At 37.2% G+C, this 18365-nt stretch overlaps 1 protein-coding gene across 4 annotated transcripts; it reads right to left on the reverse strand.

Annotated features, from left to right (window-relative positions):
- Positions 1–6857: 6857 nt before the first annotated feature.
- LOC129871207 (uncharacterized) lies at positions 6858–17326 on the reverse strand. Of its 4 annotated transcripts, none has more exons than XM_055946092.1 (12): positions 16595–17326; positions 15024–15140; positions 14746–14938; positions 14409–14575; positions 14152–14326; positions 11642–11706; positions 9950–10031; positions 9642–9699; positions 9315–9415; positions 8280–8363; positions 8109–8190; positions 6858–7268 (listed from the first exon to the last, which is right to left on the reverse strand). In XM_055946092.1, the coding sequence occupies exons 1-12, from the start codon at positions 17029–17031 to the stop codon at positions 7135–7137; spliced, it is 1695 nt and encodes a 564-aa protein (XP_055802067.1). In that variant the 5' UTR covers positions 17032–17326; the 3' UTR covers positions 6858–7134. The 4 variants fall into 4 exon arrangements, with proteins under 4 accessions (XP_055802067.1, XP_055802068.1, XP_055802069.1 ...); XM_055946093.1 differs by having other exon boundaries at positions 11642–11703; positions 16595–17325; XM_055946094.1 differs by having other exon boundaries at positions 8120–8190; positions 16595–17325.
- Between the last annotated feature and the right edge of the window lie 1039 nt (positions 17327–18365).

Here is an 18365-nt window from a genome sequence, read left to right on the forward strand (position 1 = left end):
GTATGTACTTATCTCCCGAGTACTTACGGAAGATCCATTAGGGTTTCAAAAAAAATTAATCGAAAATCAATTCACCAAAATATTAATGAGGTAACACACACGAATGTGCAGGCCCTACATTCTATAAATGTATCGTGGATCTTGCCGATGCTACACGTACTGGTCCCCCGGATACATACAGAGGTCCCATAAGGGTTTCAGAGAAAATGATGTCTGGAAGCCAAATAACCAAAATATTCATGGGCTAAAACACACGAAAAATCAAAAAATCGCCTAATTCAGCTTGTGAGACACCTAAATTCTATGAAAACAATTTGTATCATACTGAGGCTACATGTATTGAACCCCAGGTTCATCAAAATATACATAGGCTAACACACATAAAAAAATGAGAAAATTTCTAATTTTACTTGTACAACCCCTAAATGCGATGTATTTGCCGTGGATCGTGATAAGGCTACACATACTAATCCTTCGGATACTTAGGAAGGGTTCCATAAGGGTTTCGGGAAAAATTGACTGAAAGTCAGTTCACCAAAATATTTATGGGCTAACACACACGAAAAATGAGAAAATCGCGTAATTTTATTTGTGCGGCCCATAAATGCTATAATTGCACCGTGATCATGTCGAGGCTACATGTACTAATTGCATAGGGTACTTTTGGAGAGTCCCGTAAGGGTTTTAAGAAAGATTAACGAAAAAGTCATTTCACCAAAATATTTAATGGGCTAACACACAAAAAATAAGAAAATCACATAATTAGGCTTGTTTAGACTCTAAATGCTATGAATTCTTCGTAGATCGTGTTGAGGCTACTCGTACTGATCCCCCAAGTATTTACAAAAGTTCTCATAAGGATTTTGAAAAAAAATATCCGGAAGCCAGTTCACTAAAATATTCATGGACTAATACACATGAAAATGAGAAAATCGCTCAATTCCACTTGTCCGGTCCCTAAATGCTTTGAATGCACCGTGGATCATGCGGGCAAGATGTAATGATCTCTCGAGTACTTGTGGAGGTCTCATAAGGGTTTCAAAAAAAATTGACCAGTTGCCAGTGCAGCCAAAAATTCATGGCTAACACACACAAAAAATAAGAAAATCGTCTGATTCCGCTAGTGCAGTCCCTAAATGACATTAATTCATCGTGGATCATGCCGAGGCTATACAGATTGATCCCCCGGGTATGTACAGAGGGTCAACTAAGGATTTTGAAATTTTTTTGACTTGAAGCCAGTTCACCAAAATATTCATTGTCTAACAGAAAAAATAGAAAATTCACCAAAATGTTAATGGCACATAAACAAATATAAAATCGCCTAAATCCAATTGTGAGACCCCTAAATGCTTTGAATTTATCGTGAATTGTGCCAAATCTACACGTACTAATCCCTCGACTACTTACGGAGGGTCCCATAAGGGTTTGAAGGAAATTTAAGGAAAGCCAGTTCACCAAAATTTTTCTTGGGCTAATACATACATAAAATGAGAAAAACGTTTAATTCTGCTTGTGCGATCCTTAAATGCTATGAATGCGCCGTGGATCGTATCGAGGCTACACGTATTGATCCCCAGGATACTTGCAGAGGATCCCGTAACAGTTTCAAAATAAAATTTACCGGAAGCCAGTTTACTAAAATATTTCTTGGGCTAACACACATAAAAAATGAGAAAAACGCCTAATTTCGCTTGAACGCTCCCAAAATGCTATGAATGTTCCCTGGATTGTGACGAAGCTACACGTACTGATCCACGGATATTTACTAAGGGTCCCATAAGTATTTTAGAAAAATATTAACCAAAAATTAGTTCACCAAAATATTTTAATAAGCTAAAACACACAAAAATGAGAAAATTGCTTAATTCCGCTTGTGCGGCCTCTAAATGCACTTAATGCGCTGTAGCTCATGTCGAGTCTACACATTTTGATCCGTCTAGTACTTATGGAGGGTGCCATTAAGGTTACAAAAATAAAACTTAAAGCTAGTTCAACAAAGAACTCGTTGGCTATCACAAATGAAAATGAGAAAATCGCTTCATTCTATTTGTGCAACCCTTAAATGCTATGAATGGCCGTGGATTGTGTAGAGGCTACATGTACCGATCTCCCGTTTATTTATGAAAGATATCATAAGGGTTTCAAGTTAAAATTAATTGAAATTTAGTTCACCAAAAAAATTATAGGCTAACACACACGAAAAAAGAGAAACTTATCTAATTTCGCTTGTGTGGCCCTAAATAGTATGAATGCACCGTGGATCATGATAAGGCTACACGTATTGAGACCTTGGGTATTTACGAAGGGTCCTATAAGGGTTGAGGAAAAAATTGACCTGAAGCCAATTCACCAAAATATTTATGGGCTAACATACACGAAAAGTGATAAAATTGTTTAATTTCGTTTGTGCAGCCTCTAAATGCTATGAATTCTCCGTGGATCATGACGAATCTACACGTATTGACGCCAGGGTACTTACAGAGGGTCCTATAAGGGTTTTAAAAAAATTTGACCGGAAGTCAGTTCAACAAAATATTCATGCACTAACACACTCAAAAATGAGAAATTCTCTTTATTCTACTTGTGCGACTCCTAAATGCTATGAATGCACCGTGGATCGTGTCGAGGCTACATGTACTAATCCCCGAGTACTTAGAAAGGTCCCACAAGGATTTCAAAAAAAAGTTAATTGGAATTCAGTTCACCAAAATATTCATGGGCTAACAAACCTGAAAAATGAGAAAATCACTAAATTTTGTTTGTGTGACTCCGTAATGCTATGAATACATCTTGAATCGTGCCGAGACTATGCAAGCTGATCGTCGGATTCTTATGGAAGGTCCCTATAAGGAATTCAAAAAAGAATTGACTAGAAGCAGTTTACCAAAATATATTTTGAGCTAACACATACATAAGATGAGAAAATCGCCTAATTTTGTTTGTTCGGCTCGTAAATTCTATGAATGCGTAGTGGATCGTATCGAAGCTACACGTATTTATCCCCCGAGTACCTAATGAGGGTCCATAAAGGTTTTAGAAAAAAAATTAACTGAAAGTCAGTTCACCAAAATATTTTATGGACTAACACACACAAAAAATGAAAGATCACATAATTCCTCTTGTGCATACCCTTAATGATATGAATGCGCCGTTGATTGTGCCGAGGTTATACTTACTGATCCCCCGGATATTTACGGAGGGATTCATAAGGGTTTTAAAAAAAACAACCAGAAGCTAAAACACACGAAAAGTGAGAAAATCGTCTAATTCCGCTTGTGTAGCCCCTAAATGTTATGAATGCACTGTGGATCATGCCGAGACTATATGTATTGATCTCCTGTATACTTACGGAGGGTCCCATATGAGCTTAAAAAAAATTGACCAAAATCCAGTTCACCAAAATATTTATTGGGCTAACACACACGGAAAATGAAAAAATCTTCTAATTTTGCTTGTACGGCCCCTAAATGCTTTGAATGCAGAGTGGATTGTACCGAGGCTACATGTATTGATCCCCCAATACGTATGGAGGATCCTATAAAGGTTCAAAAAAAATTGATTGGAAGCTACTTCACCAAAATGTTTCATTGGTTAACACGCACAAAAAAAAAACCCGCCTAATTTCTCTTGTGCGGTTGTCCCCTAAATGTTATAAATACGACGTTGATCGTCTTAACCAGAAGCCAGTTCATCAAAATATTTCATGGGCTAACACACATAAAAAATGAGAAAAATTGTCTAATTCCTAAATGCTAGGAATGCGCCATTGACCGTGTCGAGGATACACTTAATGATTCCTGAATAATTATGGAGGGTTCCATAAGGGTTTCAATTTTTTTTATCGAAAACCAGTTCACCAAAATATTTCATTTGTTAACACACACGAAAAATAAGAAAATTATCTAATTCCGCTTGTGCGGCCCCAAAATCCTATGAATACGCCGTGGATCATGACGAAGCTACACGTACTGATCCCCCGGATACTTATGGAGGGTTCCATATGAGTTTTGAAAAAAATTGACCGAAAATCATAGTACAAAAATATTTCTTGGGATAACACACAAGAAATATGAGAAAATCATCTAATTCCACTTGTGCGGCCCTAAAAGCTATGAATGCAACATTGATCATGCTGAGGCTACATGTACTAATCTTCGTATACTTACGGAGGGTCCCATAACGGTTTCAAGAAAAAAAATTGATTGAAAGCGAGTTCACCAAAATATTTCATGGGCTAATACACACAAAAAAGAGAAAATTGCCTAATTCCTCTTGTGCGCCCCCTAAATGCTATAAATACGTCGTTGATCATGCTATGGCTACACGTATTGATCCTACAGATACTTACGGAGGGTCCCATAAAGGTTTCAGAAAAAAATTGACCTGAATCCAGTTCAACAAAATATTTCATGAGCTAACACACAAAAAAAAAAAAAAGGTGGCCCTAAATTCTATGAATATATTATTGATCGTGCCGAGGCTACACTTACTGATCTCCCAGATACTTAGAGAGGATCCCATAAGGGTTTCAAATTTTTTTTACCAAAAGTCAATGCACCAAAATATTTCATGGGCTAACACACAGAAAAAATTGGAAAATTGCCTACTTTCGCTTGTGCCCTCAATGCTATGAATGCACTCTAGATCGTGCCCATGCTACACGTACTGATTCATCGGATATTTTTGGCGGATCCCATTAGGGTTTCAAAAAAAAATTGACCGAAAGCCAGTACACCAAAATATTTCATTAGTTAACAGACACAAAAAAGATAAAATTGCCTAATTCCTCTTGTGCGACCCCTAAATGATATGAATGCATCGTGGATCGTATCAAGACTACACGTACTGATCCCCTAGGTACTTATGGGAGGTCCCATTAGGGTTACAAAAAAAATAATCGAAAGTCAGTTCACCAAAGTATTCACGGGCTAACACAAACGAAAAATGAGAAAATCACCTAATTCGGCTTGTGCGGCCCCTAAATACAATGAATTCTCTGTGGATCATGCGAGGATACACATACTGAACTCTCAGATATTTATGGAGGATTCCATAGGGGTTTCGGAAAAAAATTGAACGCATGCCATTTCACCAAATCATTCATGGGCTAACACACATGAAAAATGAGAAAATCATTTAATTTCGCTTGTGCGACCCTTAAATATTATGGATGCGCCGTGGATCATCTCGAGACTAAACATATTGATCCCCTGTTTATTTATGGAGGATCCCATAAGGGTTTCGGAATAAAATTAATCGGATGTCAGTTCACCAAAATATTCATACACGCGAAAAAAGAAAAAATTGTCTAATTGTGCTTGTATGACCCTAAATGCTATGAATGCGTCGTGAATTATGTCGAGGTTACACGTACTGAGCCCCTGTGTACTTAAAAAGGGTCCTATAAGTATTTTAGAAAAAAAATATTGGAAGGCACTTCACCAAAATATTCATGGGCTAACACACATGAAAAGTGAAAAAATCATTTAATTTCGCTTGTGCAACCCCTAAATGCTATGATGCGCAGTGGATCGTGCCGAAACTACACGTACTGATCCTCGGGTACTTACGAAGGGTACCATAAGGGTTTAAAAAAAAATTAACCGAAAGTCAGTTCAGCAAAATATTCATGGGCTAACACACCCAAAAAATGAGAAAATCGTTTAATTCTTCTTGTGCGGCTCCTAAATGCTATGAATGCGCCTTGGATCGTGTCAATACTACACATACTGATCTTACGGGTACTTACGGAGGGTCCAATAAGGGTTTCAAAAAAAATTGACCAAAATTCAGTTCACCAAAATATTCATGGGCTAACAACACATAGAAAAAATGAGAAAATCGCCTAATTCTATTTGTGCGGCCCCTATATGTTATGAATGCACTGTGAATTGCATTGAGATTACACGTACTGATCCCCTAAGTAATTACGAAGGGTCCCATAAGGATTTTGAAAAAAAATTGATCAGAAATCGATTCACCAAAATATTCACACATGAAAAATGAGAAAATCGTCTAATTCCGCTTGTGCGGCCCCTAAATGCTATGAATGCGTCGTGGATCATGCCGATGCTCCGTATACTGATCCCATGGGTACTTACGGAGGATCTCATAAGGGTTTCGGATAAAAATTGAACAGAAGCCAGTTCACCAAAATATTTATGGACTTACACATACGAAAAATGAGAAAATGACCTAATTCCGTTTATGCGGTCCCGAATTGCTATGAATGCGTCGTGGATCGTCTCGAGGCTAGTACTGATCCCTAGATACTTACGAAGGATCCTGTGTAGTTGTTGTGAAAAAAATAGAAAATCACCTAATTTCTATTCAATTACACTTAAATACTAAAAAAATGATATGGATCATAACGAGATTACTCATACTGTCATCATCTAGTCAAATTAATGATTTATCCGCCATGCCTTCGTCAAATGTCACAAAATGGAATAATATGGAAAGAAGACAGTCAAACTAATGCATTCCATTGGTATTAACTTTTCTACCAACTAGGCTTACGCAGGAGTGGTAAATATTTATCATTCAAGTCATTTATACAAAGCCGCCTTTGTTAAAGAGTAATGTACCCCAATCTACGAATTTAAAACTTCCTAGCATGAATCCAAATTTAATTAAGCTCAATAGTGCCAGGTAGGAAAAAGAAAGAAAAGGAAAGAGAACTTTCCACAAGATTTATTACAAATCCTTAGAATGTCTCCAAAATTCTTAACCCGAGTGTCAGAAATTTACCTGCAAGTGATAATTGATGAATACAACAGTAAAATAGGGTCTAGAAACAACAGTAAAATAGGGTCTAGAAAAGGAAGTTAACATTATATTTTGCACATGGTAAATCACTGATGAATGAAAACATAGATAGGCACTGGAAAGTAAAACTGATACATCATACAGGAATTTGAAGAAAAATGAGCATCTTGTCATCCTCAAATCTCTCTCTCCAGGGAGTGTCAATCTTATACAAGCAACTACTAAGGATTTTGACAAACTATGAACCCCTCAGCACAAACACGTACCAGACTTTACGTTACAAGAAAAAAAGTTACATCTTCAAATTTGAGTATAGAGGGAGCTAGGTCCTACAACATGATCCATATGGAAATTGGTTGTAAATCATCTATCAGCTACTGTTCTGAACTGTCTGTGACTGGCATCTCTCATCTGTTTCCTGTGTAGGAAGGAACTTACGCAGAGAGCGGTACTGCAACCGAACATTCTCTCCACTGTCCAAAATCTTAAGCAAATACCTGGAGAAATTGAGCACATTTGTCAGAAAGTGTTATTGTCTCAGCCGTGACTGCAATCTGCTTACTAGGACTTCAATGATGAAAGCTAGAAGTATCACAAGTCTAGAAAAGAAGCCTCATATATCGTAAAAGGAGCCAAATAGTTGGGAAGGGTATTAATCTCTTATGACACTGAAGGAATGAGAGAATATGCAGGAACTACATCATCACTAGCAACTGAAATATGATTCTTTTCAATTTATCATTAATGGAACATGACTTACGTCATAATTAAAAAAAGGAGGATTCATTTTCTCATATTGGACTAAAAACTCCAACTGACAGAATTTCATTGAAGTTTTTAGAGGATTACTGAACACAGGAATCACTTTTCTTCCATTGTTGCTTTAATATTTCAGTTGCATACCAACAAACACATCTTTCCTGAAATAAGGTATATCTATTTCTTATACTATTACAGATGTGAATGGGACTAAATTGTGTGAGAAGGTGTACATATGGAAAGTGGTAAACTATGACATCAACATGACCTTGATAGACTTACAATGACCCACAGAAAACAACTTGCAAAAGTCAAGAATTAATCTAATATAAGACACCATAAACTATAATAGAGACTACATTGCAGAACCAAAGCCTACTCAATTGATATCAAAATGATGGCTTAAGTTTTGAGCCGTCAAATTCATTACTTCTCTGAATTGGATGGTCTTGCACGTGTATCACTAAGATTTCAGTAATTTAAGCTAGAACACTGCACAGCATATTCCATGCAATAAATGTTAATGATCTAAATTGACATTCAAACTGCAATAGATAAGTAAATATTAACGAAATTACAGGCAGCTAACCAGCCATTAAGACACTGTGATGTGATTACAGCTTCCTTTCCAACAAATTTATCTGGTGTCCTCCTATTTCCCTGCACAGTTCCACATTCGCATTACTGTAATTTGATGAATTCTTTTCTATAGCTTCGAAGAACTTGAAGCACAGGCACAAAGATCTTACCCTTATAAGAACTTTCTCATTCACTGAGAATGGATACTGAACACCTTTATGGGGTCCATTTTCGGAAGGAAGCTCACCATTTTCCTGGAAGAATTGAAGTAATGAGGATTTTCGAAGAATCATTCACACAGGTATATTCAACAAAGAGAATTTCAAACATTTATAGGTCAATGAAGCAAGAAATTTGTGATTTGCCCTAATCTAAAACAGAGCCTAAATATGCATGAAGATAGATATCATTAAATCCAAACTTTTTCCGAGGCCAGAAAAGGATAGCAAAAACTGGATTAGCCTTTGCTTTCCCAAAACCAACTATGCAATCTGCTAATCTACCAAAGGGAAGTCCTTCAACAAAGTTTTCACTTCACTATCAAAAGAAAAATATACAGATGAGAAAAGAACATAAATCATTATACCATGTTAAGGTACATAATCGACATTATCATTTTCACTAGGTATTTTCCAAATATATAATCCTGTGAGCACTTCAGATCTAACAAAACCTTCAAAATCCTTTCCCGCTTTCCGAGCCCAGTGTCGATCCGACGTGATTTGGATGTGGGTGTCAGATCCATAATGTGTTCGGTCAAATAAGCTTGGATACTTTGACTATTCTATAGCCAAGAGCACTTTGCTATTATAAGAGATAACTTATAAAAAAATATTACACACAAGATGATTATACAAGTTTTAATTTGAGGACTTCAATCAGTTGTCACTATATACTTATACATGTTGTACAATTATTGATGCTTTCTTAAAAACCACCCCATACTCCTATCCATATTCCCGAATCCTACGAATTAGGTAATGACAAATCCAACTTCTATATCTGCTACCGTATTGGGTGCCGACACCCGTATCTGACGGAAAATTATCCAAAAATTGACTAGGACATATTACTTGTCATGTCATTGCATAAAAGTTAAAACCAGATTAAGATAGTTACTTTTACCAGAAAAACTGAAGACAATAGCTCTACTAAGCAGTTTGGATGGACAACGCTGCAGCAAAATGGGGAAGATCAAAGCTTACCCTATTGTCTCCCACTTCTTTTCGACGCTTTCTAAGAGCTGCATTGTGGAAAAGTCTTCGGTCATCCTCATGCTTCACTGCTGCGGCCGCAGCTCTCAGTACTGAAGATGGAATCCATAATGTAAACCAGATAGCAGAATTAATGAGAAAAATCATTGAAAATTGAGTAAGAGGTACCAGAAGAGAACCAGGTAGGAGTGCGTTAGCCGTTAAGAAACAATTTTTTTTCGAAAAAAAAAAGTCTGAAGGAGAAGATATGTACATAATGTATAAATAAATGCAGAGAGAGAGAGAGAGAGAGAGAGAAATAAATGAACTGGAGCTAACCGTGGTTAGGAATTAAGGAACCGCGCTCAATTTCAGCATTGCAGAGGGTACATCTTGCCTGCCATGATGAGATGAATGTGATTCATTATGTTCTTGACTCATTCATCACTAGCCCAAGAAAATGAAGACAACAACATGAAACCAAAAAGGAAAATGATGTTCAAGCAAGAGTTGCTTTGTCCATGAAGCAGTAGCGCCGATATCCCATGTATGGTTTGCTCAAAGTCTGGTAGCTCATACCAATTTATAATCTTCATATTCTTATGAGAACAGAAAAAATGTCTAGAGAAGAAGACAAAAACTCCTACCATATCAATAACCCTTTTCAGCATGAGACCACCAAAGGAATGTCCACAGGAAACAAACATAGCATCTTCAAGGAATGCGCCACTGCAATGTTTCACATTGTAATGGTAAAGTAATTATATTTTCCAGATGCAAGAACTGTACACTAATTACTCATTCATATGCTAATATGAATCATGAAAGGAGCTAGAAGAAAACAGAGATACAAGCTTTGTGTGGGTGGGTGGGGGGGGGGGGGGGGGGTAAATAAACAAGAGACTCGACAATCAAGTTCAATTCAGGAGGCTATAAAATTTTCCAGACTAAAACTTGACAAGGGAAGTTGAAACTAATATGCTTAGTGCAACATGCTGTGTACTGAAGCACACTGTTTTCATGCACGATTTAATGCTTGAGTTCCTCTCAGCCTTAAATGTGTGAAGCTGCTAAAAAATTGCAATAGCAATGAAAATCATCTGAAAGCTTTTTGCAATCTCACAACTGTTATGAGATATTTGTAGTCTTTACCCCTCACTTCTGCACATTCTGCAACATGTAATAGCTCTAATCTAAGTGATATACATGCATTTTAAAAATAAAGCTCCACAGCTGAAGATGCAGCTTTCAATTGTTTCTTATATTTAGCCAAAGGCCTCTTTTTGGCTTTATTGATATTCATCGTTTTTCAGATCGCAGAAGAAACTCACAACAACTCAACTAACAGTGGTAGAGGTTTTGACTTCTCTGCTTATTGTTTTTCCTCTGTTGGAGGTGATGGGGTGTGAGCCGCCGCACAAAAGTTAAAGTTTTGTTACAGTACTTATTTATTAACTCCACGCGATTAAGGGCAGCAAGAAGTCTCTGTATATATTTCCAGCATAAGAAACCAGAACTAACTCAGTTCCATAGAGTCGTGCACGCTTGTTCAATATCTCATAGCTCGTGTAACCAAACCACATTTCTTAAACGAATTTCATGTAGAGAGGGCATACCAACACTTTAGACCTTTTCAGTGGTTTTGTTCGCAAGTATAAGGCATCTATATGGTAATGTTATGTCTCTGTTAGTTTTACAGTTGCCTAGCATTTTTTCCTTCAAACATCCCGTACACCAACTCTTTAGACCATTTTAGTGGTTCTGTGTGCAAGTTTAAGGCATCTATATGGTAATGTTATGTCTCTGTTAGTATTACAGTTGCCTAGCATTTTTTCCTTCAAACAGCCCTTATTCCTCTCTAGACAGACCGACTATATGGTACATAGAGGAATTGGCTTCCATATATTTCTTTTGTAAGGGTAACTGTGTAATAGAATGACAAAGATATGCTTCTTTTTTTAATAAGAGCAGAGATAATGGACTTGTTAGACTATAAATCTTCAGTGGAGAACAAGTCCTTATTTTGTTCTATAACAGTACCCTCTTGATACTGTTCATCACCAAAATTACTACATTTCATTAAAAAAAAGACAGTTATCTGCATTATTTTCCTAGGAAATTTTAAAAGAAAATATAATCTTGAGAACTTCTGCAAGACCTTTAGTCAAACTAGGCCAGTGTTTCTTGAACTTCTTGCTATAAATGGAAGGGATGTCTATTTATTAGGTTAAATGTTTGAAACTGAGAAAGTATAAGATGTTTAATATACTCATGCAGTAAATATGCTGCTATATTTAAACAGAAAAGGAGAAAAGTCCATTTGACAAATTAAAACTTACGATAAGGGATCTGAAAGAACACTTCTGAGTGATGGTTCCTTAGTTAGATTGTCTCGGGCGACCTGCTGATCCAGACTAAGAATGAGATATCTTCCTATGTTGTATTCAGACCAAAATATCCATGGTCCAATTCATGTGGTATCAACCACCAATATAGGAAAAGAATTACTAACATCAAGTGTTTTTGTTTCCACCACAAGAACAATTATCACTTATTGTGCAATTACAAAAGACGTGTTGTGTAAGGAAGAGTATATCCAACTAAAGCTTCATACGTATCAATATAAGGTTATACCAGGTCTAGTAATGTAAAGAAGCGGACAAGTTTAAAATTCCACATTGATATTTCCTTTTTTAAGATTGTCTCGAGCTAAATGTTGATATTGACCTCGAATGAGATGTCTCCTCTTCTCCTAAGAATGACATGTCTATTCATGCTGCATCAAACGAAGCTATTTATCCTCCAGTGCATGTGGAATTGATCATCCAAGGTAAACAAAGAACGCCCATCTTCCAAGGAGAGTATTTGTCCAAATTAAACTACATTGTGGTATGAGAGTTGAATCTCCATGGCCATGCTCAGCATGCAACAAGAGAGATGTTGAAAGAGAAAAAACCATGAGTTTGGGGACAAAAGCCCCCATTGGAGGTCTCATCTTTTTTGTTAGATGATTAAACATGAAGCATGCTTAACACTAGATGCTTCATTGAATTGAAGTTGAAGACAGTTGTTTCTTTACTCTTTGGGATGTATCGGATCACCTAGCATTGTCAATGAAATTTTCCGGGGATGGAATGGTTACAAGATATGCAAACTATCGTGGCATTAATTCATGCATCATAAGATAAAGCTCTTTTGAGAGAGAATGAAAAGAGTGTAGACCTAGGAATACGACAAGAAACGGAGAACCAATTTGGATTTATGCCTGGTATATAACGGAGGCTATATTCTTGGTAAGAAGAATGATGAAATGTTATTGTGAAAGGAAGAATGATCGACATATGGTATTCGTTGACCACGATAGTGTACCATGAAAAGTCCTTTGGTGGTGATGGAGAAAAAAGGAATTCATAATAATTATATAGATATCATAAAGGACTTCTACGAGGGAGTCGTCACTAGCGTGAGAACAGTGGTAGGAGATACAAAGAGTTTCCCACAATGGTATCAGAAACAGATAGTCAAATGGTAAGGTTACCAGGGGTGTTGTGTGATAGAGGGATGCTTACCAAAGTCAAAGATAGGTTCTACAAAACAGTTATAAACCACAATGTTATATGATAGTGAATGTTCGACCACTAAAGTCCAACATATCCACTAGATAAGTGTTGCAGAGATGCGGATGCTAAGATGGATGTGCAGTCATACAAAATAAGATAAGATCAAAACTGACTACACGTGTCAGAAAGTTCACATATTGAGGATAAAGTGAGAGAAGGTCGCTTGAGATGGTTGGTCATGTCTTGCGTCGACCTATAGATGCACTTATTCGCAAGTGCGAAACTATGCTGACTAAAAGTGTTAAAAGGAGACGAGATAGACGTGAAATCACATGGAGGAACAATTTCACTATAATTAATACAGACTTAGCTAAAGATAAGGCACAATGGAAGAAAAATATTCCAATAGGTGATATTTATTAGTTGGGAATAAGTTTTAGTCCTGTTAGAGGACTTCTAATATTATTTTATACATATTTACATTATTTTCACTTTTATTTTTATTTCGTGTGATGATGACATGAATTGAGCATAATGAAATAGAGAGGATTCATATAGAAGATCTCAACTTGGTTCGGACTGAAGCATAGTTTTTATTGTGAATGGTTATTAGATCAGGAAAGGGATGAAAAAGCTTTGAACGATCATTCTTGAGGTATGCTGGGTGCTACAGAGAGAAAGGAAGCAGAGGTGCAGAAAGTCATACCGGTACAGTTGATGAAATACAAGTAACTTAGATTCTAGTTCTCTTGTGTAAGTTAATCGCATATGATGACCAGAGCTGCATTGACGTTACTCAATTACAGGAGGAAAATGATTGTATAGGATGTTTTGCAACTGACAAGCACCATCTTAGTGCTGGTTTTGCCATATTAATGAACTATATTTTGTACTGATCGGTAAAAAGAGTTGATAAGAGTTGAGAGGAAGAGATTTTGATTATGAGGCACTCGCATCTAAATTGAAGTTTTTACTCGGCGCAAAACCAAAACAGACCCCATACCATTAAAACTTTGCAGAAATAGGCTTTTGCCTGTGCAATTGACTTCGAGAAACACCATTAGACCATAAGGGCAGCCCGGTGCACTAAAGCTCCCGCTATGCGCAGGGTCCGGGGAAGGGCCCGACCACAAGGGTCTATTGTACGCAGCCTTACCTTGCATTTCTGCCAGAGGCTGTTTCCAAGGCTTGAACCCGTGACCTCCTGGTCATATGGCAGCAACTTTACTAGTTACTCCAAGGCTCCCCTTCAAACACCATTAGACCATCTGAAAAGAAATAGTACTTACATAAGAATTATCAGTATTACTACAAAGCATGTCTTCCTCAGCGGAAAGGTCATCCATAAACTGGCTTACAGATATTGGCACGTAGCTCTGAGGAATAACATGACCAGCAGCTGTAATCGGAGAACAATCCAGTATTGCATTGCTCTGAGGTATAAGCCTAAATGCAAGTGATGTCCTACAAGATGTAGCTGAACAGCTCAAAATTTGAGTAAACTGAATTATGTAAGCCACTTAAAAGCTCTAAAAGCCATGTCTACCTTCCACCACAAGTAGTGCCCACATAGTTATCAGCTGCACCCCTGTATACGGCTGCAGGACGAAGACCAGCAGTAGCATGGCTGAGAGCTTTCCCAGTAAGCAATAGCAAATCCCCAGGAGTCAAGCCACCATCTGCTAGATACCAACGACCATTGGGATCACAAACCTAGGGATAAAAAAGAAACAAACAAGGAAAATGACTGATGGCACAGAGGATCGAGAAAGGAGGTTTATATGTGTGTGTGTGCGTGTGTATAGAAGTTGTAACATATTATTTGGAAACTATGCACAATCTGAAACTCAAATGAAAAATCTGGAAGAAATCAACAGGAATACCTGAAGACCAGGAGCATCAGATGAAACTATTGTCAACAGCCCCTTCTCTACTTCGCCATTTGTAATTAGCTTTCCCCCTCCAATAGCTCCTTTTCCATTTTGAGAGGTGGTATTGGAGAAGGTTGCAACAACAACAGACGAAGAGGCCTCATTAACAGGCAACGGATTATCATCAAGCAAGTGATCGAAAACACTACAGAGCACTGTGTTTGGTCAGAATGCATTTAAGACATAAAGAGGATTGAACGATATGATCAAGCCATGACAGAAGTTCTTACTCGCTTCGCAATCGAAGATGCCTTGCAATTGCACATAAAGCAGCACGAGCTGCCGTTCCCATGCAGCGGAAAACTTCAGTCATGCATGGGGGAGAAGAGTCCATGTCTTCCAAAGGCCTAGCATAAACAAGCTGATTATCAAATCATTAATCCCATGAGCGCGTCTAACCCTTAAATTTGAGATGTTCGAGACTACTAAAGGAAACTAGACAGGCTTAACAAGAATGTATTCAAATTCAAATACAGGATTTTTTTTTTAATTGTTAAGTAAGTAATTCATTGATTAAAAAATAAGCATTAAGATGATGCTTGGCATTGCATACAAAGGGAGCCATCTATACAAAAAAAAAAAGGCCCCCATCAGTACAATTCTCTACTCCTGTAATGACTTGATGAACTCTAACATGTTATCTAGCGCATCTAAATCTAGGTCAAGACCAGTAAAACATCTCTGAAGAAGGTTCTAGAGGCATGTCAAATGTTGTCATATGTCTCAGAAGAAAAGCAAACAAATGTAAGGTCCCAATGAGATCGGTTGTCTATTTCCCGTAATCTTGATGAATTGTCATGACTCTCTGACTCAATATGTTGTGAATATCCAGGAATGATGTTCTAAATGCAACATTGCTACAGAACCTATGTTTTCCAAGACTGATCCTATTCCCATTCCCACTCTAAAAGTGTTGTTAACTTGTTACCATTGAAGTCTTCCCATCACTTCATGATTTTTCTCCACAGTCCACATTAATAGGGAATGTTTCAACATGGTTTTGCAGAATAAGTTGCAGCTAATGATATTCCGTTTGTGAGAAAATATTTAGAGATGTTGAGCATTATCAGTTTTTGTATAACATGAAAAAACAAAACTCCAGTTAACAGACATATGATTCATGTTACCAAAGAAGGGAGCACTCTTTTTTACTAACAAGCACAATGCAAGTTCATCTGTTGTACACCAAGGAGAAACCCATCTTTTTAACAAATAGACTTTAAAATTCTTACTATTTCTTAGCCATTTGCATCAAACAAAACCCTCTTTCTGACCTCTGTCCAACCAACCCTGTTGAAAGCAATTCCAGACATGGAAATAAGTTCCCTCACTTCATTAATAATTTTCATATTCTGACTCTGATTCTATATGACTTTCTCTTCTTTTTTCCCCTACATCTCTATGAGAATCAGACTTTCTCAGCTTTATCACAAACAAAAAACGGTTACATAATAGCCCTAACATAATCAAGTTTCTTACGGTCTAGAGCACAAACAAACAATATGCATCTAGGTAACATACTGAGGAGTGAGGAGTACTGATGACCAACAATCAATTAAATTCATTCATCAATCAATCACCACTCCATCAATTAGCCCTCAAACCCAAAGTAATCTCCTTTCCTCTCTATTCATACGCACATACATAATCGCAGAATCAAATTATCTTTTAGATTATTTTTAAGTAACTCTCAACCTGCTGCAACCCACTTTTCCTCAATTGGGCATTGGCTATGCATTTTAGTTAAATTCTACAGCCCAAAAAAAAGGAAAAAAGAACACATTTTGCTTCTACTCTTTACCTTCCAGCTCTGTATATATAAACCCCACGACCACTCTTGCCCAAGGCAGCACCACCAGTGCCACCCCCACCATTCCTCGTCTTAAAAAAGTACCTAACCGACTCCAAGCCACACCGTAACACCGCCGTACCTTCACCGCCGAGCTCAATCACCGCCGCGTTATGCCGCATAAGCGATCCTGAAAGGGCTTCCACTGCCCGCAAATAAGGTCCAACCGGAGCTCCATCGTACGGAGCAATATCGGAGAGCTTAACCCGGGCCAACGGCAACCCAATTTCCACAGAAGGCGACCCAATTGAAGGAAATTGCTGGGTATTTGTAGTAGCAGTGTTGGAGGATCTAAGAGCGGAAGCTGAAGAAGATGGAGGAGGATTGATTGGGTGAGTTGAGGGAGCAGTGGAGTGATGCTGATGCTGATGCATCATGACCATAACCATGGATCATTTCCGTATGTATATGTTCTTGATTTTTGCTATATAGAGTTGAATTAGGGTTTATGCAGTTGGAGAGATGAATTTGTAGGTGTTGATTGAGAATTTTGCAAATAGGAAAATGGTGGGATTCTTGAAAAGGGAATTCTGAGGGGTTTGGGGAGGGTTTTGGGTTGCAGAAAACTTGAAAAATGGGAGTTAAAGCACTGATAGTGATGAAGAAGATGAACCGTTCCTCTTTTTCCGTGATTGACAATGATGTCACACGTGGTATAGTTATGGTATAGGTACAGAGGCGCATGAAATAGAAGTTCGCATATGGAATTTTGTGTGATAAAATGGTTAGATCACTTATGTTGTATGGAGTGGTGCACGTTCACAAGAATTTGTCGATATTTTCGATTAAATCTTCTTGTTACTAGATTTTCTAAGAGTTGCAGAAATGTTAGATGAATGTGTGTTTATATCGGGAGAGATATGATTAGAAATAAAGATATACGGACAAGATAGGCATGACCTTGATAGAGGACAAAGATGCGGAAATGAGGATGAGATAATTTGAATATGTGCAAAGCAAATGCATGAATGTTTCGATGTGGAGATGTGAGATATTGACTATGAATGATTTAAAGAGAGTTAGAGGTAGGCCGAAGAAGTAGGTGACTAGACAGAAAATGATGCAACTTTGATTTATTGAGGACATGACCTTAGTTAGGAGATCATATAAGACACAAATTAAGTAGGAGGTTAGTTAGATACTTGAGTGTTGCCTTGCTTAGTGTCTGTTTGGCTTCATTTATTTTAAACAGGTTATAAGTTATTTTCAGTTTATGAATTGCTTTAGATAAGTTAAGCCAAATAGATCCAATTAATTTGGGGGGCTTATTTTAAGTACAAAATGACTTTAAGTTGGTCAGCTAAACAATCAAAAAAACTGAAAACAGCTTATAAGCAACTTATAAGACAATCAAACATGAAACTTATTGCCATTTTGTGTATATAATTTTATTTTATTTTTAAAAAAAATAAAAATAAAAAATAATATATATATGTGTGTGTGTGTAGTTTTAGAATTTTTGAAAGAACTATATTACCTTATATTACTATTTTCGATTCCTCCCTCGTGAGTCTAACAAATTTAATAAATTATGTAATCATTATACTAGCTAAAAAAATTATATATTATGTTAAAGTTACCTTAGATGGAAAGGAATGGAGATCGCGGATTAAGGTACAAGGTTAGTAGGGATAGAATGGTACTTTGCCTTGTGTTGGTTTAGGGTGGTCGTAGGACTAGGCGTGTCTTATAATTGTGTTGTTATTGTCTTTGATTATCACAT

This window comes from Solanum dulcamara, chromosome 10, assembly GCF_947179165.1.
Source record: "Solanum dulcamara chromosome 10, daSolDulc1.2, whole genome shotgun sequence".
In the NCBI taxonomy this organism is placed as follows: Eukaryota; Viridiplantae; Streptophyta; class Magnoliopsida; order Solanales; family Solanaceae; genus Solanum; species Solanum dulcamara.

Bases quoted from the DNA above. Each gene is read 5' to 3' on its own strand.
- LOC129871207 (XM_055946092.1), bottom strand. From the start codon at position 17,031: ATGGTTATGGTCATGATGCATCAGCATCAGCATCACTCCACTGCTCCC. The intron at 14,576-14,745 runs GTATTCCTGTTG...TTTTATCCCTAG, and splicing joins CTGATGCTCCTGGTCTTCAG to GTTTGTGATCCCAATGGTCG. The intron at 8,364-9,314 runs GTAAGCTTTGAT...CAATTCTTCCAG, and splicing joins AAGAAGTGGGAGACAATAGG to GAAAATGGTGAGCTTCCTTC.